Raw genomic sequence first — 26,928 nt, 5'->3', positions numbered from 1 at the left:
AGGAGAGAGGCTCACATTAAAGCAGCCTGGGTAAACATAATAAATAATTTTGGAATAGTTTGCAGGACATCTGCCTGAGGACACCAACATGCAGAGTGGGGTTAGTAATATGAGCAAGAGCAGGAAATAAATATGAACAGATTGTCACGAGCATAATCAGCAATGTGATTATTATTATTATGCGCTTCTGCGTAACTGGGACTCCACATATGTTTTCCAGCATCACGATAAATACTGATGCTTCTTTTTTTTTCCTGACAGTTCAATTTCCTGTCCCTGAGTTAGGTTCATCAAATCATGCAGTTGTATATAGATATACAGTTGTATATAGTTGTATACATATTCCAGTGTATGATATTATTCATATTATGTCCCAGTGTGTCCTTCAGAACAGTTAATGTAGCTTTCCGCTTGTGCTCCCTCTGACCATGTCTGCCTAACCTTAAGCCCCCAAACATTATTTACCCATTCAGCCATGTAGTTATTCAACCGCGTGCAAGCATGCATTAATGAGCTTTTGTCATAAACCATGAACACACACACACACACACACACTGGCACATTTAATGACTAACCACAAATGGAGCCCACCTGAGGTATCGGCCCTGGCATAGCTTGGGCCTGTGATTTTTCTCAGATGTGACACGCAGGCTCTCTTGGTTCAGTCTAATCAACTCTTATGGAGCTATTTTCGGCAACAGGCAGCTGTTTGCAGCAAAAAGGCATTAAAATTAATTAAATAATGTCCGCTCAGCACCAAACGACTACCTAGCTGTTGGACACAGCGAAGCGTTTTGCAGCTTAAGAGACAGCTCTTTCTCTGACACAAACAATCATGATCATTTCCTAGAGACAGAAACTACAATTTAGCGCATGTCACAAATGTAAATTGTGGAGCGACAGCCACCAAAAATCTCTCTGTCCAGACTCCAATAATCCTGTTGTGTGCTGCTGCCAGCGCTGTGCCCCATCTCCTCCCTCCTCCCACTGTTCTCACCGAGCTGGCAAGCTAAACACCGCCTGTGGCCTAGATTACTTTCTGAAAAACTTTCTAACCCATGTCGAAGAAAGTAGTGTAATCTACTGATGCACCACCATTCACGTTGCCAGCAATTGAACTGTTATTCTTGCTTTAAAAAAAAAGATTATCAAGCTTAAAAAACACAACAATTTCAACTTCTATCTGCAGTTAATCCCAATAATAGCTTTTTATGTTGAATGTATGTTCATGTATTCCCAGTAATGTCTTGTCTCACGATGGCAGGCATGCTTCCTCCCCCAGCTGCTCGTCCCACTGGCTCTCTCTCTCATGTGTGTTCCCCTGGCTATTTGCTTAACATCGACCCCAGACAACATGAGGGTTTTGTCATCATTTATCGTTCACGCTTCCTGACTGTCACACTTCCCCTCTAGCTTGGCGAGCCCCAGCTGTGGCAGGATGGTTTGGGTGGGGGGAGCGGCGTGCGTTTCACAGCCCAGATGCTGCTGCAGCCGCGGCCTTTACGCGCTCCAGTGCACTACTACAAAAGTTCACTGTGGTGTGTGGCCTGTATAGTCAGGCTCAGGTGCTAGAGGAAGTGTCCTGTGTGTGTATACAGATATCTTTGTGAGGACCATTTTGGGCTCACAACCACGACGTGAGGACAATTTGGGACAGTGGGGACATTTTGGCCTTTCAATTATCTGTTTAAGGGTTTTTAGAGGTTTTAGAGGTGAGGGTTAAGATAAGTGGAAAGGGGCAAGGACATGCATTTTGCCAGTGAGTGCACTCACTAAGATAGAGGGACTAGAATGTCTTTGTATACTTGTTTTTTGCTCCCTCTTTTGGACCTTGTCAGGACCAGTAGATCTCATGAGGACCAACGCTTGGTTCTTATGAGACAGAACTTGAATTGTGGAGTCGAGGGTAATGTAAGGGGTAAGATGTGAAATTCGGATTGGTAAAAGTCCGGGATAGGCTGTCCACAATGGATGGAAGTCATTCCAATCTGCCAGCAAGGATAACGGGGGCAACCCTGTGTCTGTATACAAATATCGGCCATGTTCAGACATTAGATCTGAGCTACTCGCAGATGTAGCTTTCCTCAGTTTAAATGCTCAGCCTGTGTCTGGGTTATTACAGCTCTCATTTTAATAACTTCTCCACTTTGCATCTCGGCTGAGAGGAGCAGGAGCAAGGCAGAGAGAGGGCGGAGAGGGTACTGGCCTGAACACTCAGAATGTGAAGTGAGCATCTGGTCTCTGTTATTTTTGTCTGATTTCTCCATGCACTTGCTTCTTTTAACATTCTCTCATTGGCTTTAATTGTCAGTGGGGCCGGTCAGAGGCGAGTTTGAGTTAGGACGGAAACATTGCAGTAGAACCATCTGTCAAATGGGCTCAGCGAGGCGGATGGGAGCAGCAGAGGTGGAGGCATCATGGTGCGAGGTGTCAGGAGCAGTGGGTGATTTGTCCTACGTGAGACACAGTGGGACACAACTTGAAGGCTAATCTAATGATGAGAGATATTACAAGTGTTGGGCAAGGCCCAGTGATCCGACTTAGAACAAAGGGTCGTAAAACCTTAGGCCAGGCTCGGGTAACCCCTTACATTTAAAAATCCAGAATGGGCCCTTATCTCCATGTGGCAAAAGATCACGTCCTGGGTCCCCCACGGTAAGCCCGCCCCTGGGGGCCAAATCCTGACAACTCAATTGGCTGGAGGGCCACACTGACCCCTGACCCCTCCTCCCAGGGGGGAGTCACCTGAGACATGACTTAAAAGGGCTGAGCTCACAGAAATCTCTCTCTCTTCACTCAGATGCCCAAGCGACAACAGAACCCCTCCGGGGTTCTACTAGTTAACTCGGTATTTTTAAGAGACTCTTTTTGTCTTTTTTTCACGCTGCTCAAGTTGTCTTCTGACCTCAAGAGGTCTAACCACACGACTCAGTAACTAAGGAGGCGATTAGACATCGAAACAGGAAGTGCCCCGCTGGACGGACTCCCACCCTTCCATAGACTTTACTTTTTCTTTTTTCCACACGATCTACAACGGCTACAAGCAGCCGAACGTCCCTGTGAGGCAGCACGATCTCCGCTGCTGCAGAAGAAGACGAAACCTCATCTCGCCACGGAGCACAACGGATCGGCTCCGGCCCAGCTGCGGTGCTCACGAGAGCCCGTCTGAGAAACTTCAAGCGATTCACTGAACCTCCGGGGATTCGCGCCAAGTCGCATGCAACCCACAAAATCACGGTCACAGTAAGAGGCTTATGTTGTCTGGGCAGATGTTAGTTTTAATATGTAGCGTGTTGATTTAATACTTGAGTGTATTTTGTTGATGGAACTTCCGTGTTCCATTGTTTTAGCCGGCCACTACTCCGAGCCGCTACTTCCGGTTTCCGGTTGGATCGCAATGTTTTGTGTTGCAGTAAATAGGGCCGCGAGAAGCGCCTCCGCCCGCACTGTTAACGTCTGTGTGAGTCTGCAGTGATTTCACCGATCAGAACCTCGGCCCACAACGCTCGCTTGAGGGCTGAGGGGTGAATCACTGTTAACTCATCTCAGACGTATTTTTAAGAGCTTCTTTGAACTCTCCTTACATGTTTTCTCATGTTTTCTCTCTCTCTCTCTCTCTCTCTCTCTCTCTCCTTCTAAACCGACCTATACACACTTCTGACCTGTATTTATAATACAGGTCATGTCACATAGTTAAATCTATGCTTAGAGAGGCTGAACACATCTGGAAACCATTCGGCCCCCAAAGCCAAGCAGAGATAAGAATTCTCTTTGTCTAAAATTTCCTTTGTGTAATTCATGTGACGACCACCAGTGTGCGCTCCGGCCACATGGTGTCATTAACATAGACTCCATCTGGAATAACGCAAGTTAACCCACCATTTTGAGTCTATTATTGCCACGCCTCCGCTCTCTCTCTCCTCCCATCCTGGCTCTAAATTCATAACGGCTCCGCCATCTTGTTTTGTAGTCAATCCGCCATTTTGAGAGTTTTTAGGCCTTGATTCCACGAATCATGATCGGCCTCCATCTTAGATGTGATGTCACTACGCGTCATCGCCACCCCCCTTCTTTTTCTCTCTCTCGCACACACACACACACACACACACACACACACACACACACACACACACACACACACACATTGATAGACACAGACAGACACACACACACACAGAGACACATAGATGGACCAGAGGTTACATGTGTGTTCTAAATTGTGATAAGCTGCTGTTGTTATCTTTGAAATATGGGAGTTTGTTAAGATGATGAATCATTAAATAACACTAACTTTATTTCATACACACACACATAGACACACACACACAGAGAGACACTTTGACACAGACACACACACACATAGAGACAGACATACATAGGTAGACCGCAGGTTGTCCATGTATTTTCTGAATTGTGATAAGTGCTGCTGCTGTGTTTACCTTTGAAATATTGGAGCTTGTTAAAATGATAAATCATTGAATAACATTATAACTTTATTTCCCCTTTTTAATAAATACTTTTGTAATTAAAGTATCTGTAGTCTGTGATTATTTGTGCATATGTATGTGATTGCAGCTGGATTATGATCGCCTGTGCTCGAACTTAGAAGCCTTCACTGTTTATTAAGTAATCGTTAATATTAAAATATTGACATTATTAATTTGACATTTATCATTATGAGACTGATAATTATAGCTTGACATCGTTGGTCCCTGGTAACCAGGGTGGTGCCCCCCTTTCTCAATTATTAATATAGATAGTATTATTCTTAAATTGATAATTTTATTGTTTTAGACTAATTATTTTCATTATTCTTGGTTGATAACCTTATCATTGTTAATTGACAGCTTGTACTTTCTAATTGATAATTCCTATTTTCTCATTAGTGGTTTTATTGTTATTTGATTACTGATCATCTTCAATTAATAATTTAATTATTTTTGATAGATAATTTTTATTATTTTAATAATCCTATTTCATGATTATTAATAATTAGCCAACGTCAAGTCTACTCCTATTGCACAACACAAGGATGATAAGAGGGTGACAGGAAATGGGTCACATGCGTTCATGCTAGGGCGATTAATTAAAGATAACTCCAGTTTATTACAGTGTGGGTCTTATTATCATGGTTTTGGCTGTTATTTTCATTGCTTTAAATAACTTTGCACTCATTAAGGGAATTGCTGAGATCTAGGAATGTGTCAGCATCACCACAAAGATGTGTGATGAGAGGAGAAGAATAGTAGATGATCATACTGGGTTAGAGAATTAATTCAAATGTATTTGGAAGAGTGAACAAACTGTCCCAACTGTGATGGTCCTTAACACAGAGACCCGTCACAGTTTACAGACTAACTTCCTGTTTCTACTTTCTAGTCGTAGTTGTTTACATGTTTTTATATCGGGAACCTTCATGACTGCGCATTTCTTACTCCATCCTGCTTTGTCTTGGTGATTTTGTCATGTGCCTTGTGCCTGCTGCTGGAGGATTATCCAATCTTAACTGATTTTACAGACCTGACATAAAGACATTGCTTATCTTTAAATGGTGAGAACACACATGTGAGAAACTCCAGTCCAGAAACAGGACCACACAGTTGACGTCTGAACAAAAGATTTCTGGGCGGCTATTCCTTGAAAACTCACAGTAACTTGCGTGATCAAACGTGACTTCAGAATAAAAATAAACATTGAGGCGGACTGCCGGCATCTTCAGCGGTTTGTTCAGCAACGCCTCCGCAGTTATCAAGACGGACCCGAAATCTGCCCCATTTTCATCTCGTCCACAGCAGGCATTTATCTCATCTAGCTCAAAACTATCAAAATAAATTGATAAACCAGAATGGTCCCCTTTTACAGACAATGTTCCAGTGTTGTGAATAGAAGAAGTATGCTGTATTTTTTCAGTCACATTGTTACTTCATCTAAATTGTCCAGTGGTCCATTGCTCTGAGAGGGTATATGTGTGTGTCACCTGAGGAATGGCCAGCTGACATCTGGGAACACCTGAGGCAGTGAGAGGGCAAACAGAGGCAATCTGCACCAAAGACAACAACATATATTTCTGGACATATTTCTCTAATATCACTCTGATTGTCTCAACACAGCTGTCTGCCTGCCAGCTGCTATGATACCCACCCACAGCTAAATCTACACACACATCATTGCATTTTTTTTACAAACTATAACCATTATTTAAACATATGAGGTGTATGTTAAACAGGGCCACATACTGGCAGATGCATTTAATCATTTAATACAGTATGATACAGGGATACAGTAATGTGACAACAAGTACAACATTTTCTTGCTTGGAAAAACCCATAAAACTAGAATGGCTCTCAGTAGAGCGCCTTCCTCAGCGAAGCTCGACATTCCCCTTATTGAAGCACATTCACTAGATCCGGATTTTATTTGGATCTGCACCAAATTCCACACTCATAAATATTAGTTCCCTAAATATTTTTTTCAGGATCAATGATTTATTCGCCGGCAAATTGGTCAAAATGTAAAAGAAAACCACTTTATCTAGAAATGTTAAACAAAGTTAACAAAATATTCTGGCAGCCGACCCTTTGTACAGATCCGCGCCAAAATTTAATGGATTCTTTCTTGGCCCATGTTCCATCCTTTCACCAAGTTTTGTGGAAATCTGTTCTGCAGTTTTTATGTAATCCTACTGAACAACTAACTAACAAACCAGTACCCATATGAATCTACATTTAACTTGTTTTTATTCTGCACCAAATTACACACATTCTTAAATATTAGTCCAATAAACATGCCAGGTTTTTATCAGTAAGAACTTCTTACTAAGAAGGTTCTCTGAGAAATCCATGAACATGTTGAAAAAGCTTGCAATGATGATGAAGATGGAAAAAAATCCTGTATCCGCACCAAAATAGACCGGTTTGTCCTTGGGCCTTGGGTTCCTGCATGATCCTGCACACAAACAAACACACAAACAAACACAGACAAAAACAGAACGTCCTTGACCAAGGTAATAACCATAAAATACAGAGACGACATAGTGCTTGTTACCCTCTTTCCAGTGTGGCTGTCAGGTGATGATGTGAAGTGGTTCCTCATGATTCATGCACGAGTGTGATGTGAGCTTATGACAGGTGCTGTGTGATTCTGTGAATGGTACAAAAACCATCCTGCAGGCCACCACTTTCAGTCATTGTAGTACGTACTTGATATTTGATTGTTCTTATACATATTGAAAAAGTCAATAATAAAACAAGAAAAAGACATAAAGGAGAAAAATCACCCACTGCAGCGGGACCGCGGTTTTCCTTGTTCATTGTTGCACATTGAAAAGCACTTGAGAGTACACTGCAGCTCACAGTGATGAATTTCTTGCCATTTAGTTTTTCACAAATAGCAAGAGCATTCTGCTTATGTCAGCACATTTGTAAAATGAAGTTAAATGAAGTGTGGAGAGAGTTCTGGGCCTGTGTGAATAATGTATCAGTGTTTGCTTTGGGTGCAGCAGGGTTGTTCTGGCCGTGTCAGACACAACGTGACCAATCAGCTCTTATGACAAACTGTGAAACAAGAATGAAACTTTCTCATTCCCAACACAGCGGGATTTGAGTGTGACATGAAATAAATGGAGGTGTTATTGTGAGTCCTTTCCAAACATAAGATTGTACAGACATGGAGTATGTGATCCTGTTCAAATAAATGTATCAAGTAGCTTATGGACCAAAATAGTTTTGATTATGAGCCAAGAAATAACGACGATGGTTGCACATACTCTTATTTAATTATCTTTGCTGTAAAGAGTGATTTTTACTCCTGTGTGCCGGCGACAGGGTTCTGTTTTCAGGTGGTCAGTCTGATCTCTTCAATATCTCAACAATACCTTGAGGGAATTTCTTCAAATTTGAGACAACAATCTCATTAGATTTTGGTGGTCAAATGTCGCAGTATTCTCATGTTCTTGTGAATGTGATTCATCAGGAACACCCACAGGGAATATCATTATATATATATATATATATATACAAACTTTCTTATGGACTCAACGATGACCTGATCAGAATTTGGTGGTCGAAGCTCAAGGTCCCTGTGACCTCAAAAACATGAATTTGGCCAATTGAACATGATATCTGAAGTCGGACTTTACGGAATTTCTTCAGATTTTGACCAGTTGTCACTTGGAACAAAATATGAACTTATTCGATTTCAATGGTCAAAGGTCACAGTGACCTCATATGAATCTATAAAAATATGCATGGAAACTAAACTGTAATGATTGTTGGTGGCATAGAAACGAGGAGCAGTAATTGTAGCTATGCAGTTGCTGTGAATAGTCGACTCTCCATGATGACAGGGTTTTTCACCCTGTCTTAAAGTGTGGCAGTGTAGAACAGCTACAGTAAAAACATTTGCCTTTAAATTAGTTCACATGACACTTTGTGCGCACGGTTTCGTTTAAAGCTGGCAGCCTCGACAGCGTCCTCACACACTATCCCTTTGTGGGGGAGCCAGGGACCCTGAATGGCAAGCATATCAATTGGGTGGCAGTTTTTGCTTGTGCCATGGCCAATAACAGCCCACTAACTATTCACCAAAGCCTGATGTACCTTCCCCTTTCACTCCAGCAGCAGTTTCAGGGTGTAACTGCTGCTTTAGTTTTCGCTGTTTTCATTTTCCTCTTGTCATTTGTCGGATTTCTCTCTGCATGGATGCACAGATGATTTGCTGTCCACGGTCCGTTCCAGTGGGAGCGGACATGAAGCGGCGGTACTATAGGTAAAGGTCAGTGCAGTCAGAGGTGGACATACTGCTGGAGAAAAGGTCAGAGCAGGGAGGAGAGTGCACCTGCTGGTGTCAGGGGCCAAAGCCTCCGAGACGGCAGAGAACAACTGAAGATAGGAGACGTGTGGATGGAGAGACGGGAGGTATGAGGAGAGGGAGGAGGTGGTGGAAATCATGTTCTGTGGAGATAAGGTCATGAGCAGGTGGTGGTGACACCAGTAGCTCAGAGCATTGATGGCAACAGTGACCCCGATCACATAACTGAGAAAATAAAAAAGATGTGTTTCTATGTGTCCCTGTGTGTGTGCATGTGTGCATGGTAGTTTATATCCATATATTCTGTGGCTGTGTGCAATAGCAAGTCACATGAGCTATCTCCCCTGTCCTGCAGACTTATCACTCTGCAGGAGTTGGTCCCTCTGCTAATGAAGTCATCTCTATCCCTACACTGACTACTCTTTGCTGGGAGGAGAAAAGTAAGGGAAGCAGCTGGGAGAGGGAGAAATGGAGGCATGGATGAGGATTGATGCAAATGTGCAGGGCGAGACACGGAGTAAACAACATCACAGAGGACAAGTGTGAAACAATTGAAAGAGAGAGGAGTAGATAGCGGAGAACAAATGCAGAGGGAGAAAGGAGTAACAGTGAGGGGTGAGGAAAGCAAAGGAGGCAAAGCAAGTGAGCACTGCACTGCGTGTCATTGGCCCCCTGGCGGGAACAATCCATCTCAAATTGATCTTCCAGCTCGGCCCAGCAGGGCATTCTGAATCAATCTCAAATTGATCTCTGTGCCAGAGGTCGGGAAAACTAGCAGTGGAGCTTATCAGAAATATAGTGGTGCTGGGAGGATCTGACAGGGAAACTTATCACACTGCACAACAGGAAATGGGCTCTGAGCCCCCGGGGCAGCAAGAGGACGAGCCTGCTCCCTGTATACACACACACAGGCAATTGCATGCAAGCACACACACACACACACACACTATGTCTCTGCGTGTACCCAACACAACCCCCACACAACACATGCTCCCCAGTGTTCTGCACCGTACAGATACTGTGTATGGACACAGTCACATAAACAAACTGGCTCACACAAGCTCTCACACCCTCTGCTCCGGCATCAGCACCCACACCCAGAGGCTACCTTTAAAAAATAAAAAGTTTGTGCGAGCACAATGTGTCAATATATTTTAAGTTAGACAGGTAAGATTTGAGGCCTCGAGCTCTTAATGACTTATAACACATTTAATGTGTCCTCAGCAGGGCTGTGTGAGAGGCCGGAGGAAAGACGATCAATATAGCGTCTTGCATTTAGAGCGTCAGTCAGCTTAGGGGAGCAGCCTGCCTCTCCAGGCCCAGACACAGCTGCCGGTGATTGTGTGTACTCTAATGAAAAGTCAAGTACCTGCTACTCAATCTTTGTAGATCCCTTTGTGTTGTGAGCACTGTATCAAGTGTGTTTCTAAAGCTGCATTCAGAGATAAATGGTCAATTGTCTGTATTTATAAAGTGGTTTTCTAGGCTTGATGATCTCTCAAAGCACTTACAGTACAGTTTGCCATTCACCCATTCATACACACATTCATACAGGGCATCTATTGGCGGCACATTTTTTTTTATATGAGGGGCAATTTGGGGTTCGGGATCTTGCCAAAGTACACTTCAGCATGCAGATGGGGAAGACTGGGATCGGACTGCCGACCTTCTGGTTGGAGGTCGACCGCTCTTCCGCTTAGCCGCAGCCGAGATGCACTGAAGACTGCACATTTTCCTGAAATTTTCCAGAGGTTCTGTATGTGAGAAGGCAAATGTCCCAGTCATTTGCTCTGGGATTTTCTCCGAGCCACCGAGTAAAATGACTGGGTAATGTCGAGGATGTTTTTAACATGCAATTGATGCATCAGGGTGAAAGAGAGGTGTGATCCAGCAGCTTTTAGCAAAAAGTGTATATCTGACCTAAACAATCTCCTGCTGTGTTCTTTAGATGTGAGAGGCAAAGTCCAGAAAATATCCAGACCCAATTTTCCAGACATTTTCCAGAGTTGTTCTGGAAGCTGTTCATATCTTAAAATGGCTAAAATGTTTGAGTTTGCCTCACTAACAGAAAATGTATTCGCAAATTATTTTCACTTGTTTACACTGTGATCACTGCAAAGCCTCCATCTGAAAACTCAACAAAAATCTTCCAACCATCTCTATCCTGTTAGGATTTTGACGCAAAGTGTTTGCTTCATTGTGCCTTCCGCAGTGGAATTTGTAGAACATCGTAGAAATTCTGCATGAGCTACCCAGACACCACCCTTTGCCTCAAGGTTCCACACAAGTGTTTGTGGACTTTGCTTGTTCTTTCTCTCATGTTTTATCACTGTGTGGGTCACCAGAACCTGGCAGCAACTTAACAGAACAAGGGCCAGGGACCAGAACGCAGAGAAAACTCAAAGTTAATTTTGACGTCAGAGAGAGCTGCAGTGTGACACAGAAAATGGGGTGAGGGGAGCGATACGGGCAGTGCAGAGGGAAAGAGTGAGGGCTGAGCATCAGGGTGTTTGAGCAAGTCAGCATTTGGGAGGCAGCAGTCCAGGCCACCTTTCTCTGTGGCCTGGACTGGAAAAGCTCTATGTCAGCACTGAGGGGTAATGGGGGTTAGTGGGGGGGAATAGAGGGAGAGAAGATGAGTGTGTGAGTGTATAAAAAAAAGTGTGAGTGTTGGGTTCAAGTAGCTGCGTGTCCCAAAGAATACTACAATGTCCCCAGTGATTATCAGCACTACAGTGAGCTGACTGTGCAAGAGATCATGAATCCAAAGAATTGTCTTCCTGCAAAAACTGGAGCATTCAGTGAATTTAAGGTAAAACGTTTTTAGCGGAACATATCTTATAATTCAAAAAGTCTCGTTGGGAATCGAAAGCAGCAGCTCCCATGAATCAGCTGCCGTGACACCAAGACAGATGCAAATTTAGAGACGGATCATTAACAGGACACCTTGGTGTGGTTAAGCCGTCCCCTTGCCTCGGTGCCAAGTGCATAAACTCTCTGATGACCAGCTTATGTTAATTAATGCTTCTGCAAAGACAGGCCAGAGAAGCTCTTCCGCATTTGGCCTCCACACATGCACGCACACACAAGCACACACACACACACACACACACACACACACACACACACACACACACACACACACACACACACACACACACACACACACACACACACACACACACACACACACACACACACACACACACACACACACTTAACAACCTCCCCATAGTTTCACACTTCATTTATTCTTGCAGTCTAACCTGCGTTACCAGCCAATGAATGCCCTTCAAATATCACACCTGCCTCCATCCAGCCGTCTATATGAGGAGCTTCCTTTCACGGACTTCATTACCCTACGACAAAAACCTGTAACTACCACATGTCAAACATCAGCCTTTACTGTAACTTAAATATATTTTTATTGGGAACCCTAAACCAGTGTCAAGCAGAAACTGAACTGTTTTGGATATTTTCCCCAAACGTGAAACGGACTTACTGCACACATGTTGTCTGTTCTGTAGCTTGCAACAGACACGTGTTATTATTTTTAGATAAGTAAAGCTATATGTTCACATGGTTATGTTTTTGTTATATCTCAGTCATTGTGGAAGTGGGCACACGTGCATATGGCCAGTGACACATGCAAGTGTTTTGTGCTTTGGAACATCTTCAAAGTATTTTTATTTCTCTCTATTCTGTCTTATGAATGCCCTGGACAAATCGACTGCGCTGCCTTGTTCTGTCTAAACGCACCATAAGAGCTCCATTCAGCGTTTGGCTGTATAAAAAATAGCCAGCGTGTAATATTGTATCACAAATTCAATATAATGTTAAACATGAAATAATATTATTTCTAGAAAAAACAAACAAAAGGTTGTTGAAGTTTGAAATTATATATGGGGCAGTATGCAGTCCCAACAATTTTAATAAATGGCAAATCAAAGTAGTTCATCACTGATATTTGTTCTATAATCTCAATACTGTGTTCAGACACATTTCCTACAAAGCCATACTAAAGCCACATGTGTTTAAGCTGCATCAGAAGGATTGGTAGGATGGCATAGATGCTATTGAAAATCTTCTGTATTCATATTTTTTCTAATACTCTGGACTTTCTGTTTCGAGTGTTTTGTTCTGCTGCATGTTTCTTGGATCTCAAAATTCTACTAATGGCATCTTCACTGCACTGCCACACTGTTGTTCTCTGAGCCGTAAGGACACATTGAGCTCTATTTTAACAATCTAAGTGCACGGTCTAAAGCGCACAAGCAGACCATCCCTGTGTGTATTCAGATATTGCAACCCACCTGTGTAAGTGCATATTACTATTTTAAACGTGTTCCCTTAAAATAACAGTTAAATACCCTACCACTGAGGTTTTTGTGGATTGAAAGCACCACCATATTGCAGCAACAACAACTCACCCATGAGTGTTCAGACGGGGGACATGTGCATTTGCTTTTTGAACAACATGTTCACTGGTCCCTCCTTTACCATTGTCAGTGAACTTCACAGTTTTTCCCCGGTGCTTCATGGTTGACGTCACAAACTGAGAAGCTCTCTCAACTCGCTGTCCTGCCAAAACAGCGCGTTCACCCGGGTGTCACATTTCCATCGCTGCTGATCGGAGCTGATCAAAATACTGCAGAGTCATTTGCCGATTGTATCCATTCCCATAGTCAGAAGCCAGATGTTAGTGGGTATTAGTGGGTTTGGTGACCAGTGGAAAAAGGGCTTGAGACTGAAACTAGCAGAGACCCTTGGGTCCCCATCGACGGCCACTTCTCCCTCCCTTCCTTTTACCACATCCCTCTGTCTTTTGATTCCTCCGCCTCTTTCCTTCTCCATCATTAACGAGAATGAGGCAAACACAGGGAGGTTGTTGACAGAGCACGGCCGCTGTTGACTGAGGTTAAACTTTTGCCCAGTGAGGATCGCAGACTGCAGTGTGAGGTTGACTTAGCAAATGTCAGTCCTGTCGATCACAGTTAAAAACACAGACAGCTCTCAGGAGACCCTTTCTGAATGGCAGCTTATTATTTGCTCTAGATATCCCCTAAATGTTCTGATCCTCTGTCCCTGTCCGATAGAAGGAGAGGATTTGTTCTGCAGGATGACAAAGTCAAACTAGACAAAGCTACACACACACCCACACACACACACACACACACACACACACCAAAACCTTTGGCATTTTTGTGAAAAGGTCTTTGTACTTTTAGTTGGAAGCAAAGAAGTTCATTTTAGAGCGTGCTGCTTTGCCCTTCGTGCGATTGAGCCTGAAGGACTTTTAGCTTTTAATTCTGCAATGATTTCAGGACAACAGCACAGTTCAGGACATAGAGACGACGCAGGAGCTCAACAGAGTTGAAAAGGCTGGAAGGATTAATTACTCCGGGCAGCCTCGGGTAACCTTTTTAACTTTGCGCTGTATTAGCCGGTTTTGACGGGGACAGTCACCCCTGTTAGAGGAAGCGCCTTGATATCCATACTCCTCGTGCTCTTTACAGGGAATGGGTGCGGGGGGGGAGGGGCCTCTGGATGTCACCCGTCACCTTACCGCTGTGTAATGCAGCTAATTAGCCCTAAGTGTCCTGAACTCTGAAATTTCCAATTACTGCTCCCAGCGAGACCCGGCACCTTTGATGAATGGCAACGAGCTAAAGCGGTTGGCCCGCCTGCAGAGAGGCCACATATGTGCATGTACAGCGTCAATAATAGGAAGATGACATGTTAACCGGCCCTCTTTTTCCACTGAGCTCTAACTACAAGCTGAAATACTGAAGACCTCGTCTAAGTTGGTCCAAAAAAAAAAAAAATGTTTAAAGAAGCCTCATTGGCTCAGTTTTTTTTGTGCTGTTGCAGATGGTCTTAAGTCCCACAGAAGAATCAGACTTATCCCATTCCAAACACTCTGCCTCCAGGAGGATTAGGACACATCATCAACGCTGCTGAGGGGATTCTGCAGTGCACATACACAGTTAAACCCACACTTTTGCACATGCTGTGAAGAAATACCTACGCCCACATACTGTACACGCTATAGAATTCACTGTAGCACACACAGAAATGGAGGGTATTCTGTCTTCCAGTGATTTAAATTCATAGGTTGAAGTTTCAGCTGCTGTGATCTTTTTTTTCCAGCGTCAAACAGGGGTCAGCTGCATCTGATCAGATTGGTTTATACATTATTACATTATGAATGGATTTTTTTGTTATCTGCGACAACAGAACACCGGCAGCTTTATTCATTTATTTACACCCTGTCCTGCAAGATTGCTAAATTAGCAATTAATATAAAAGCTAATTTGGGTTTTTAATCACAGCAGACACCACAGTGTCTGATTAGAAAGGCAGATTATGTTAATCTTTTGTTTCGACAGTCCACGGCAATTAACCGTCTCCTCTCCTCAGCTCCTGCCATCTCATCTCGTCTCGTCTCCTTCCTCTCGTCTCCTCTCCTTCCTTTTCTCTCATCTCCTCTTACAGACAAGATCGCGACTTTTTCCTTAGTGTGAACCCAATTGCATGCTGGGCCACATAAGAAGGAAGTGAGATTCGATCCCAAGTGGTCACAGGAGACACATTCAGGATGGTTTTTAATACCTGGTGTAAACACTGTCCACTTGTGATAGAGTCTCTCAGGACTCATGTTAATACCAGGTCTGAACTGGGCAACTGTCTTCTCTCCTATGTGGGGAAGCATTTGAATATACTCTCCAGTTTTGTCGAACTGATGTATTTCAGTTTCCCATCAGTTGTAGCGGCTCACATTAAAACCCAGGCTGTTCCATGAGACTTGCACATTATTTCTTACTCTGTCATTCTTTAGCTGTTGGCAAACCAAACGATGAGAGTGGAATTGCCACACCTCCTCGTGCCTGCCTTGGCTGATCCTACGAGCCCGCTGCATCAGTCAGGAATGTCCACACCCTGACAGCTGTGGGAGAATCTGACTCATTTCTCTTTCTGTCCCCGTCCTCCTTGTCTCTTCCCCAAACTCTCTATTCGCTGTATGGAAATGATGGTTGCTGTCATGGGTGTATGATATGGCTCAGGTTAGAACTTCTTTTATAATCTAGTTTGATAGTCATAACTGAAAAAACACTACAACTACTACCTTTAAATCAGGTATCAGGTTGGCACATAGATTTGGGTACTCCAGGCCAGGAGGCTGCTCGCACGAGAATTGGCGCTTCCGCCTCCGGTGTGTCCCTGGCATGATACGTGTTGCTTCTGAGGCTGCAGCTCTGCTCCCATGATGCAGCAGGTCTCCCCCAGCTGCACTCTCTTAGCCCACTGCTCTTGAGCTCCTCTTTCTGATGGTGTGACTGCAATCAAATCTAAAGGGCCGTCAGCCATTCAGAGACACTTAAACCAAAGTGAAGAACGATGAGTGCAATCTGACAAATAAACCTCAATATATTTTCAGACTGAATGAATTGCTCTAAGGCCGTTATTTAACCTTGATGTACGTAAGGATATAAATTTATGAGCTTCACGAGTTTCCATTACTCCACTGCCTCTCGTGCTACGGCCTGTAGCTGTATATCACTTCCCCGTGGTACATGCAGTATATCCGAATGAAGCAAACCAGTGGGCCAAGCAGTAATGGATGTCAAGGAGCAGATTACATGGTGATGTGTTATTGATCGGCTACTTTCCTTCACGCCATTGATTAAAGCAGCAGAGTATGTGATCGCTGCATGTTTAAGTGGGTAATCAGGAAATAATAAAGATGCTCCTTGTCAAATGTTAAGTCTCCCTCAGGATGAAATGTGAAAGCTACCACACGTGTGAAGGTTATTGACTGTATATACCACAATAATTCGGAAGACAAATATTTATAGATGATACAACCATTAAGTTGTCAATAATGGCATATGGAAAAATCAAGACACTTCATTACAAAAATAAATATATTTTTTTATATTGTCTTTGATGGAACCAGGGGAATTAAAAGGATAATGTAATCCCTTTCAGTTGACATATACAGTAGAGCTGCATGATATGGGAAAAATGATATCACCATAAAAAATGTTGCACAAGTCGATAATTATCACAATGAATGTCATATTTTTTAAGTTTGAAGACAGATTTTGCTCCTGATTGACAGTTGTGAGTGTGGTTGAAGTTTTGGTAAAAAACTAAGTTCTGATACAAGTTCTCTTTGTAAATGTATTTGTAAAAGCTTTCTGCAGAAAGGATCACACAGGCAAGGTGAAGGTTGCAAGTGAGATGAAATGTGAAAATGTCTGTGCTCTTATTTAAGTGTCTCTGTGTGGGTTACCTCCCGACCCCAAAAACACGAAGAGGGGGCTGTATGAATGTTTTTTTCTGTGTCTGGAAATTATCGTCTTAAAAGGTGGTGACTGATGGGCTGCATCCTAAATGTGTTGGAGAGAAAATGGTATCATGTATTGCTCGGGTGTTGTGTCAGTTAGCTGAGTTCTTCAAACAAAGGACAAACACATTTAAACCAGAGCAGAGCAAAAGGTCACATGATCAGGTGATATCAGGATCAACTTCTGCAAGACATGAAGAGACGATGGGCTCACATGCTAGACAGTGGGTGCAGCATAAAGTTTGTGTTGAGCTGTACCCTGGATTGAAATGTCTGCTGTAAGCATACACTAAGAAGTTATTCAGTAAATTTCCATCACATGAGTCGAGCTTCACTGAACTTTGAATAAACAGGTGAGCAGCTCTTTATGCAGCAGCAGTGGTGCTGTAACTGGTTCAGAAAGAAAATCTGCAACCAGCATCACCACAGGCCAAACAAGCTGGCAGTTTTAGGACAGACTCTGCACCAGTGTGAAATTATTGATGATGCGAATCCGTATGACCTATAACATACCATACAGTTTTGTTATTAATTGTGACCATGTGCAAATTCAGTGTATTTAATGCAGAGGGGCGTAAATGGAGCATCACTCGTGGCTTTAAAAAACAAGAGAGAGAGAGGAAGGGATTTTGAATGTGATTGAAATGAAGAGAATAGGAGCGACAGTGATTAAATGAAAGGCTAAGGGGGAGTAGATTAGCTCAGATTTTGTCCCTAGAGAGCGTTTGAGAGGGAGAACAAGCTGCCAGCATCCCCTTCATCTTCCCTTCGTCCCCCATCAAAGCCGCTACGCTTTTATCTTCATCATACTCACCCTCAACATCCCGTGGTGTCTCTGCTCTGTCTCCCTCTGTCTCTCATCTCACAGTCAGTCCGTGAACACAAATAATATTTTCTGATTTTATGACTGGGCAACAAGAAAAATCCCATTCTCACATAATTTAGAAATAAATGAGGTACATCACCTTGTGGTTCTACTTGACAGGTGATCACCACCATTTTGTACTTATCCGCACTAGACAATGGAGCAACGTCAGTGCAGAGTAATGTGCCTCCTGTACTTTGTCTTAGTAAGTTTGAACCTTTAGACTGTGTTTAAAGATGGACCCCAAAATGATCCCCAAATCCCAAAGCATCTTCATCTCCGCCTGGTGGGTGGCTGCAGCACAGGTCTCCTCAATGTTAGTGGATGAGAGATGGATCAAACTAAAAAAGGAAAGTACACGTGGAATAGATTTTTCTCAAAGACGATTTTGGAGATGAGTTCTTACTTAATATTTACTTTTCGAGCAATTTTTGTATTAATCATTTCATGCTTTAAAAATGGGGTGAAACATAATGATTGACAGCTGAGATTGGTTCGTGATTGGTCAAGCATGTCTATTGTCTGGATCTCAATACCTTGATTGCTAATATCTCAACACTCTAAAGGAGAGATTATCTCATCATCAAACTACAGGCGAAGACGTGGCTGGATCAAAGAGGAGAAGTTTTCTGAGTTTTAATATTTTACTGCATATTTTTGGAACCTGTCCTGTTTATTACACTGTTCACATTGAGAGAGCAAAACGTAAGCTTTCGATTCATTGGAAGCAACAGACATTAGGAGCGCGACACACGCCTCTTTCTAATCACATCGTGGGAACGCCACCAACTGACATCATTCCCAGTCTGTCTACATTTGTTCATGAGACTAATCATGTAACAACAGGTGTGGGTTCAGTGTACAATGGAACACAATGGGAAGCCTATAAACACTAATAAAAACGCCAACACACGTATAACATGAGACTTGCGATCATAAATCTGTTGCCACATTGCTCGATGGATGTTTTCCCAACACAAACAATGTGTTTCTATATTAATAGATTTGGGGCAGCCTGATGGTACAGTGGTTAGCACTGTTTCCTTTACAGCAAGAAGGGTTTTGGTTAGAATCCCATGCAGTGTGGCCCGGGTCTTTCCGCCCTGTGCCCGCGTGAGTTTTCCTGCATAGATTCAATATATTCCCCTTTTAACGGCTCATTATGAATGCAATATACACACCTGCTTTTTAGATTATCTGGAAATCCATCATACTGCCGCTTCCGACCTGATTTAGGGAAAAACTTATGTTAAAATAAATCTGAATTCTCAGTGGAGCACAGTCGTTAAACACGTCTGTCCTTCACTGCATGCAAATGTAAATTAATGGCCATCACACTTTCATGGAAGAGAGCCAGCGAGAGAGAAAGAGAGTGAGAGAGGGAGCGAGAGAAAGGGCAAGAACATAATAGGTGTTGAAATGAAGTAACTGGAACGAATTCCTTCTTCATGCTTTGTACTATGACGAATGACACCAAATTTCATTAATTCTGGGAGGTTTTAGTGTAACGCTGCACTTTGCTTCATGAATTGTATGAGTAATATATCTGACAGTAGGTGTGTGTATCGGTGCACGCCTAATTTCACGAAGTCACGGGTGTGCGGGAACATGATGTGCATGTACAGGAGATGTGTAAAGAAAGATTACGGCGTCATTAGCTGGTGCCATGAGAAAAATGGGACAAGCTCCAACTCAAACTCCAAGATTTACCTTCAAATACATTCAAGGCACAGATGAGTGATGCAGATGTGGCTCTTCACTTGGGTGAGATTTTGCTATATTTAGCTGAGATCTACTTAGCAAAACGTTCAGATAGAACCTAAACTTAGCTGCTGCTTTTAGGATGTTTTTCTAAATCCATCAGCAAGTCTACAGTTGTGGCACTTCTGATGTAATGGAAAAAAACAGACATAAACCTTTGTGTGCTTTTCGCCCTATCTGTAAATGCGGTTACTTTCAGGCAACAGATGGATATCTGCTGTTGCTCGCTATCATTTGTAAATATACTGTTAACTTTCATATTAATTTAACTGTCCAGTCTGATTACTAAGAGCTGGAAGTGATTGTAAGAAATGATGATTTGATGTCACCACAATCAAGAAAACAAGAATCACACATTAAGTGTCACTTTGATTTATTGTCAGTGAGATTTAAATTGCATCTGTCAAGGCTCTAAGCCAATTGAACTACATCTATAATATTTCATCTCTCAGAGCTTATCTCACACACACAAACACACACACACACACCTTAAATATTTTTCTGATGGGTTTCTGCCTTTGGTGGTTGTTCCGTGTGCACGATGGAGGACATCTTTGTTCACAAACACCAACTTGTCTTTGCCTAATGCACAAACACACTCACACACACACACTTGCACATACACACACACACATACACACAGGCATGCTGAGGCTGAAATGATTTATGGCCAGCCATGACTAATGGATTGCTTTGGCACTTGAGAAATTATGAAAAAGAAATTAATTAGCCTTTAGTGACCCTGCTGTCCATCTACCTCTCTCTCTCCCTCTCTCTCTCTCTTCCTCCCTCTCGTCTCTCTCTCCCTCACACACACACACGTTTCTATGCTCAGGATACACAATGACCCTGGCACTGCTCAGTGTGGATGTAAATACAGTCTAAATGGAGGCTAAGCTTACTTGTCACAGATTTATCTACTATGAATCACGTTTAAGTATCTGTTAATTACAGATATTTACGGCACCACGTTGACATTTCCAATGACCCAACCATCATTGCAAATTAATAACCTAATATGTTATTTAACATTTAACAGTTATTTACCCTTTATTGCTAATAATTGATGTAAAGAGTAAAGTAGAAGTGAAATCCTGCAAAGTGTAATCTATTCAACCTAATTAAAATAACAATAAATACAGGGATAAAAAAAGAATAAAAGCTTCACATTACAAAATGTATTTACTGTGAACAAGTATGATTTATTCTGTCTGCTTCTAAGCCCAGAAGACTCCACTGTGATGAAGGTGAACGTGTGAGCGCCACTGGGACAGAAACAGGCAGAGAGTGAACAGCAGCTTAGTTCTTCCTCAGAGAGGATTTCGGAGAATAGCTGTTATTCTCTCTCTCTCTCTCTTCAGGCAGACTTCACTTAGAGAACAGAAAGCTCGTCTCAACTGAGGAGCTGTGGAGTTACTGCTGTTCTCCTCCTCTTTACTCGTGCCTCACTGTGTTTTCTTAACTGGTGAAGGGTGAAAAAGAAGAATTTACCTGAAATACACACGTCTTTACTTTATGTTGTGGAAAGCATTATAAATCAATATGTCTCAACTGGTTTGACAAATGAGCTAAAACAACAAGTAGACCATTTCATTATTTAAAAGTTTGAAGGCAGAACTTAAATTGGATCCTTGGCACATGTGTAGCTCAGACATGAGCACTTGTTATGAATAATTTGGCAGTTTCCTGTCTCCTGACCTCTGAAAACCAGCTGGTGTGAGACGGAGAAGTGTCCCGGAGAGTAACACTGGAGACATGATTACAGTCCACTCCAAAATAGGTCCACACTTCAGATCCACACAAACACGCAGCGGTTGAGAGGTTTGTTCTTCTCATAACACTGTCATGTTTGTCTTTGTATATTTTTTTACAAGGGTGTAATTCTGTCTGTGCAAATCGCTTTTAGTCCCCTGATGTTTGTCTCATGGAGGAGATGAGCATCAGGGGACAGCAGCCACAAACTCTCGCTCTTTGACAGATAAAAAGATATAAGGACAATGAGTGTGTTATGTAACTCTCCCGAAATAAGTCACCAGAATAGTCGTGTTGTTTTCATGTCAATATTTTGTGGAATACGAGCTGTTACCTGAATATCTCCAAAAAATATCTCTAAAATGTGTCTAATCTCATCTGTTAACACAAATTGCTTGTCAGGCACTTTTATTTAATTTTTCATTTATGCTGACATTCAACTATAAACAATATTTTTATTAACAATTAATCACATGACTTGTTTGTCGAAGGTTTGACCCATGGTGACAAACCCACAAACATCATTGGAAGCTGCACTTCCTCTCTGTTTTGCATCTTACAACTTATTGTCATGGTTTTCTAAGCCACTAGTTTAGTGTTTTGTTTCTCCTTCTCTCCTTAGCAGAGGTTTTACCTGTATCAGGCAGATTTACTTAACAAAGAAGCTCTGATAAACCCACTGTGCAAAACCTGCCTATAGCACCAAACAGCAGACAGACTAAAGCCCAGTGAACAAAGTGGAGCATTTATGTAATTTTTCCGGGGAAAAATAGATGACAGTGGGAAAAAAAACGATGTGAATATGCAGACCCCGTGGCATTATGGCAGCTGCTGTAAAGGTATGTAACAGCTAAAGAATATAACAGATGTTTCCCTCAGGAGACCAAAATTGGAGTTATTAGAGAGTGGATATTGGACTTTTGTTTGTCAGGTTTATAGAGACTTGACTTTGAATTAACGTCAAATGCTTTGGCACATTATATTTCATCATCTTAAAAGGTGAAATTTATTATTTGTCTGTTAGCTCCAGGTGGCCAGAAAAGGTATTGCGGGTTTACATTATTTTGCAGAATCGAAGAATGGGAGAAAACATTTCTATGTACTGATTCAGTACCTGTCTATGAAACCCAGTGTGCATGAATCTTTACTTAATCACATTTACAATCCATTAAATCCTTATCTTGCAGGTAAAGCAATTTAGACAAACTGAATTGATTTGAATGTAATTGAACGGAAGTGAGTTGAAGACTGGTTGAGGGAGAACTGGATCGAGTGAGGTCATTTTGAACGAAGGGAAAGCATGACAGATAGGTGAAAGAAGGACAAAGACAGATAGGGGGAGTGAGTCAGCGAGGGAGACAAAGAGAAAGACACGGGGAGGGAGAGCAACATGGAGGGATTATTAGCGACTCTGCTCTGGGATTAGGGAGGAATGCTGAGGTCTGACACACCAGAATGTTCGCCCTGGCTTAGTGTCACTTTTCTCTCCTCCACTTCCTCCGGGTCTTTCCGCAGGTACACACCAGCTACCAACCCGTATAAGTTCAGCCCTGTCACATCACTCACCTGCCACCGATTCTCCCATGAACACACACGCATGCCTCACAGCTAGCCTCACTAAGCTGATACGTGCACAGAGGTGTTTAGTGGGTGGTACAGTTGGAGCATGAGACAATTTTTATGGATTTTCCAGCTTTGATGTTGCAGCAGAACAAATCCAATGTCTTTTTCCAGCTGGCTGGAGATCATGAACACTGTATTCTTTCCAGATGAAGTGATAGCACCATATAACCCTGCTGCAGCTCAAACACACACACACACACACTTTTAAACACTGACACGCCAACCAAGCTTGCTGTGTGTTAAGAGCAATCTGTGAAAGCTGAGTAAAAGTGTCACATGCAACTTCGACAAATACTTTTTCTAACCCCCTCCTCCTTCTTTGTCTCCCTCTCCACCTCTCCTGCAGATCTGAGTTCGACCTGGACTACGACAGCTATCATGAGGACTACTATGACAGGTAGTGTCAGAGAGCTATGCATGGCAGCTCACACACCTTATTGCTTGTCTGTGTGTCACAGGAGGCTAAAGAGGATGAGGCTGAAGCACATTCTTCATCCCTGCTGTCTTCAGTCCTTTCTGCTTCCCATCGCGGTCTGCCGCGCAACTGTCATTCATCCGCTCTCTGCTTACGCTGTTGCCTGTTACTGCTTAAACAGCCAGCAGCTCACTCATCACATTCACCCTCATGTGGACATGGAAATATGCAGACATACACAAAATATATTTATGTCCTCAGGCAGTGACATTCGCACACTTAAATGTCATGAGATGTTGTCCATAGACTACTGGCTAGGCCATTAACCGAAAATGTATCAAGACTGACATTTATAACCTCTAATCGACTTAATCTTGCTCATGTCAGTTCATTTCTTTAAATCCTTCCTCCAATGTGTGAATTAATGAACTTTTGGGTTTCCGCTACGCTCATTTTGCAGTTGCGGTTTACCCTGCCGCATGTTCAGGGGGGGGGTTAGATCAAGACCCGGTGGGGAGGGGATAATCGTTAATTAATTGTAATCGAGGTTAAAGTTTGGAATAATGGTGATATTGATTTAAAGTCATATTGCCCAGCCCTATAATGTATAAAAATATGGACAAATTGTCTCCACTTCCTCCCACTATCCATAAATGAAGCCATAATATCCCAGATTCGAACGCTGCCTTCTTGTGCCGATAGAAGTAGTGAACGAGGGATGGAACCACTATATCTAGTTCCTGGTGATGCACACTGTAGAATCATCAATTACTAAACCTAACTGAGCAGAAAAATGTATACTTGAACATAAATCAACATGTGAATCAACAACTGATTTCCATTATGTGCCTTACCATAAAGGTTAAGTCATGAGGCAGTCCTGAGGATAAGTTTCACTAAAAGACCTTTTCACTTTCCATTGACTTTATTTAAACCAAGCAAGGCTTGAGACGACTAAAGCAGACGGTCTAATAGAAGATTGAAAATGAATGCCAAACTTCACGGCCTGTGTTGAAAAATGTCACAGGTCAGATAAATGCAGTTGAAACAACAACAGCCAGACATCAGGGTTATGTAATGCTCCATGTAGACACTGAAAGTGAGCATATTATCTGGGACTCACTGTGCATCCACAGGCTCCTGGGATGGTCCATTTTCCCCAAGTTGTGAAGGTATTCTTCTGTGGACCCTGTAAACAAAATGTGTTGTATTTATTGGTTTAGAGCATTTAAACAACACCTTGCATGTATTTGAATAATAACGAAGAGCAAAGAAAAGGATCAGGTTCGTCAAGGAGTATAAATAATTTCAAACAAATGAACGTTAATCATAAAAACATCTGTATTGGCTAAAAAGTGGTTTTAGGTGCTTGTGAGAGATGAATACTCAACGCTCAAGTTAAACATTCGGAGCTGCTATTCATAGCTAATTGTAAAATTAAATGTATTGGTTTATAAGTGATGAGGGAAGCAACTGGTGTACCAACATTTTCGCAGACTTTCCGGGTTGTGGTTCTGACTTGAGTTGGCGTTCCAGTGATTTTTCCCAGTCGTAAACAAACTTCTTCTGATTATTTCAGACACCACATCAGTTGCTTTACAATCTGTGAGAATGAGCAGAATAGATTCATGTGCAGTGGTTACATGGCTGAAGTATTTAGACTGAGCTCTGTGTTATTGGTCCTCGACTGAAATTGCTCAGGGACCCTCCTGCATCCCCCAGGCCTCACTCATATACACTCCACTCAGCAGATCTGAATCAAACTTACACTTACACACACACACACAATTCAAGATACACCTCATTCCACTGCCTCTTTCTCGAACATATCAACGCTCTGATGCTCTAAGTATTAACCGTCATCTTTTTTCATTTGCTTTGCTTTGCTCTGCATTTTTCTGCCTTCGCTCCGGGGGGAACACTCGCCTCGGATTTTTAATTTGTTTTTAACACAGTGCATGATTATTTCCCATTCTGTTAGCTAGCACCACTGACAGCTGTGTGTGGATATTTATGTGTGTGTGTATGCACATGTGTTTGCCTCCGGGTGAGGTGGAGACAGTGTGTGGGGAGGAGAGAAATTACTGTTTTTGTCTGCTGTCCTCTTGAGCAAACAATGGAGAAAAGTGTCTTTCAGCACACAGATAACAGTCCGAGTTTACAAAGCGGCTTTTGGTGTGGGGTCTAATCCATAGAGACAAACTCTCTCTCACACACACTCACACACTTTTCTGTAATCCTCGCTCGTCTACAGTCTCTCATTGTCTGAGCCGCCATTCTCTGAGATGACACTTCAAAGTCGGTGTAAAAGCACATTGTCTATCTGCCCCTGCAAACTGCTCTAAAGTACTTTAAACTCCCATAAGTATTTGGTCTCTGCTCAAAGCCTCTAATCTTACACACTTCTGGTGGTCTAAGACACTTCATCCTTATGTGACACTGCCATACCTGTGTGTCTGTGTGTGTATAAGAGCCCGACTGATAGGGAGATTGAACATAGAGAGGGACAACGCATCTATACTTTCTCCCACTATCCAGAATTTGGATACGCTGTCATCTTGCGCTGATGTCATTTGGAGACAGAGTTAGCTTAGTAGCGATCATGGTGTGGAGTTGCAGTAGCAAGGTGCTATCGATACAACCATGACACCATTTTGATAGCATGACAGAACTAGTTTGATCACTATTGTTTAGTTTGATCTATATACCATCCACCAACAAGGATGACTTATACTGCAACAAGCCACCAGGTGGAGATCGAGATGATTCAGCTTCCCTTTTTGGGAGCAGCCAGTTTGTCCAGTTATCTACCGTCTGTGGTATTAGGGAGGAAAGAATTTGCGATACCAACATATCAGCCAATATTTTTTGTGTATTTAAAAAAATTGGTGTATGCTGTTGTTATCAATTTCTTATTACAAAGAAATGTAATTGAAGCTTAATATTTTACAGCTTAACCATGAATTTTATTGTTAATAATTGTAATTACAAAATACAACTAAATATATAGAACCTGAATTAAAATATTTGACGTAAAATAAAATGTAAATATAAATACACATCTTTTCGTGATATCATTTTTATATTATAGATATCATTTTTTATCAGTGCATATTATCAAACATAAACTTCAATACTGATTTGAAATTGAAATGCTCATATCGAACCATATTATTGGCTGACAGATCCGTGAACAGATCGTTTGCAGAAATCTCTGTATCAGGTAGAGCGGCTCCACAGAATATAACAGAGGAGAAAACAACAGAGAAAAGCTTCCAGTGACTGACTGGCTAACAGCTCAATCAGTAAATCTACATAGCTGTCCAACTCAAAGTCCTTGCAGCTGACAGCTTG

The 26,928-nt window shown here is 42.3% G+C and overlaps 1 protein-coding gene across 1 annotated transcript in view; it reads left to right on the top strand.

Moving 5' to 3' along the window:
- Positions 1-26,928, top strand: part of LOC132998139 (C-type lectin domain family 18 member A-like) — a 71,978-nt gene that overhangs the window by 38,979 nt on the left and 6,071 nt on the right. Inside the window, exon 13 of the mRNA XM_061067639.1 lies at positions 23,506-23,556. Within this exon, the coding sequence (XP_060923622.1) occupies positions 23,506-23,556 (51 nt within the window). The remainder of the gene's footprint in view (positions 1-23,505; positions 23,557-26,928) is intronic.

The sequence above is a fragment of the Limanda limanda genome, chromosome 3 (assembly GCF_963576545.1).
Source record: "Limanda limanda chromosome 3, fLimLim1.1, whole genome shotgun sequence".
Taxonomy (NCBI): domain Eukaryota; kingdom Metazoa; phylum Chordata; class Actinopteri; order Pleuronectiformes; family Pleuronectidae; genus Limanda; species Limanda limanda.
The sequence above is the reverse complement of the archived record's forward strand: the minus strand, read 5'-3'. Positions and strand labels throughout refer to the sequence as shown.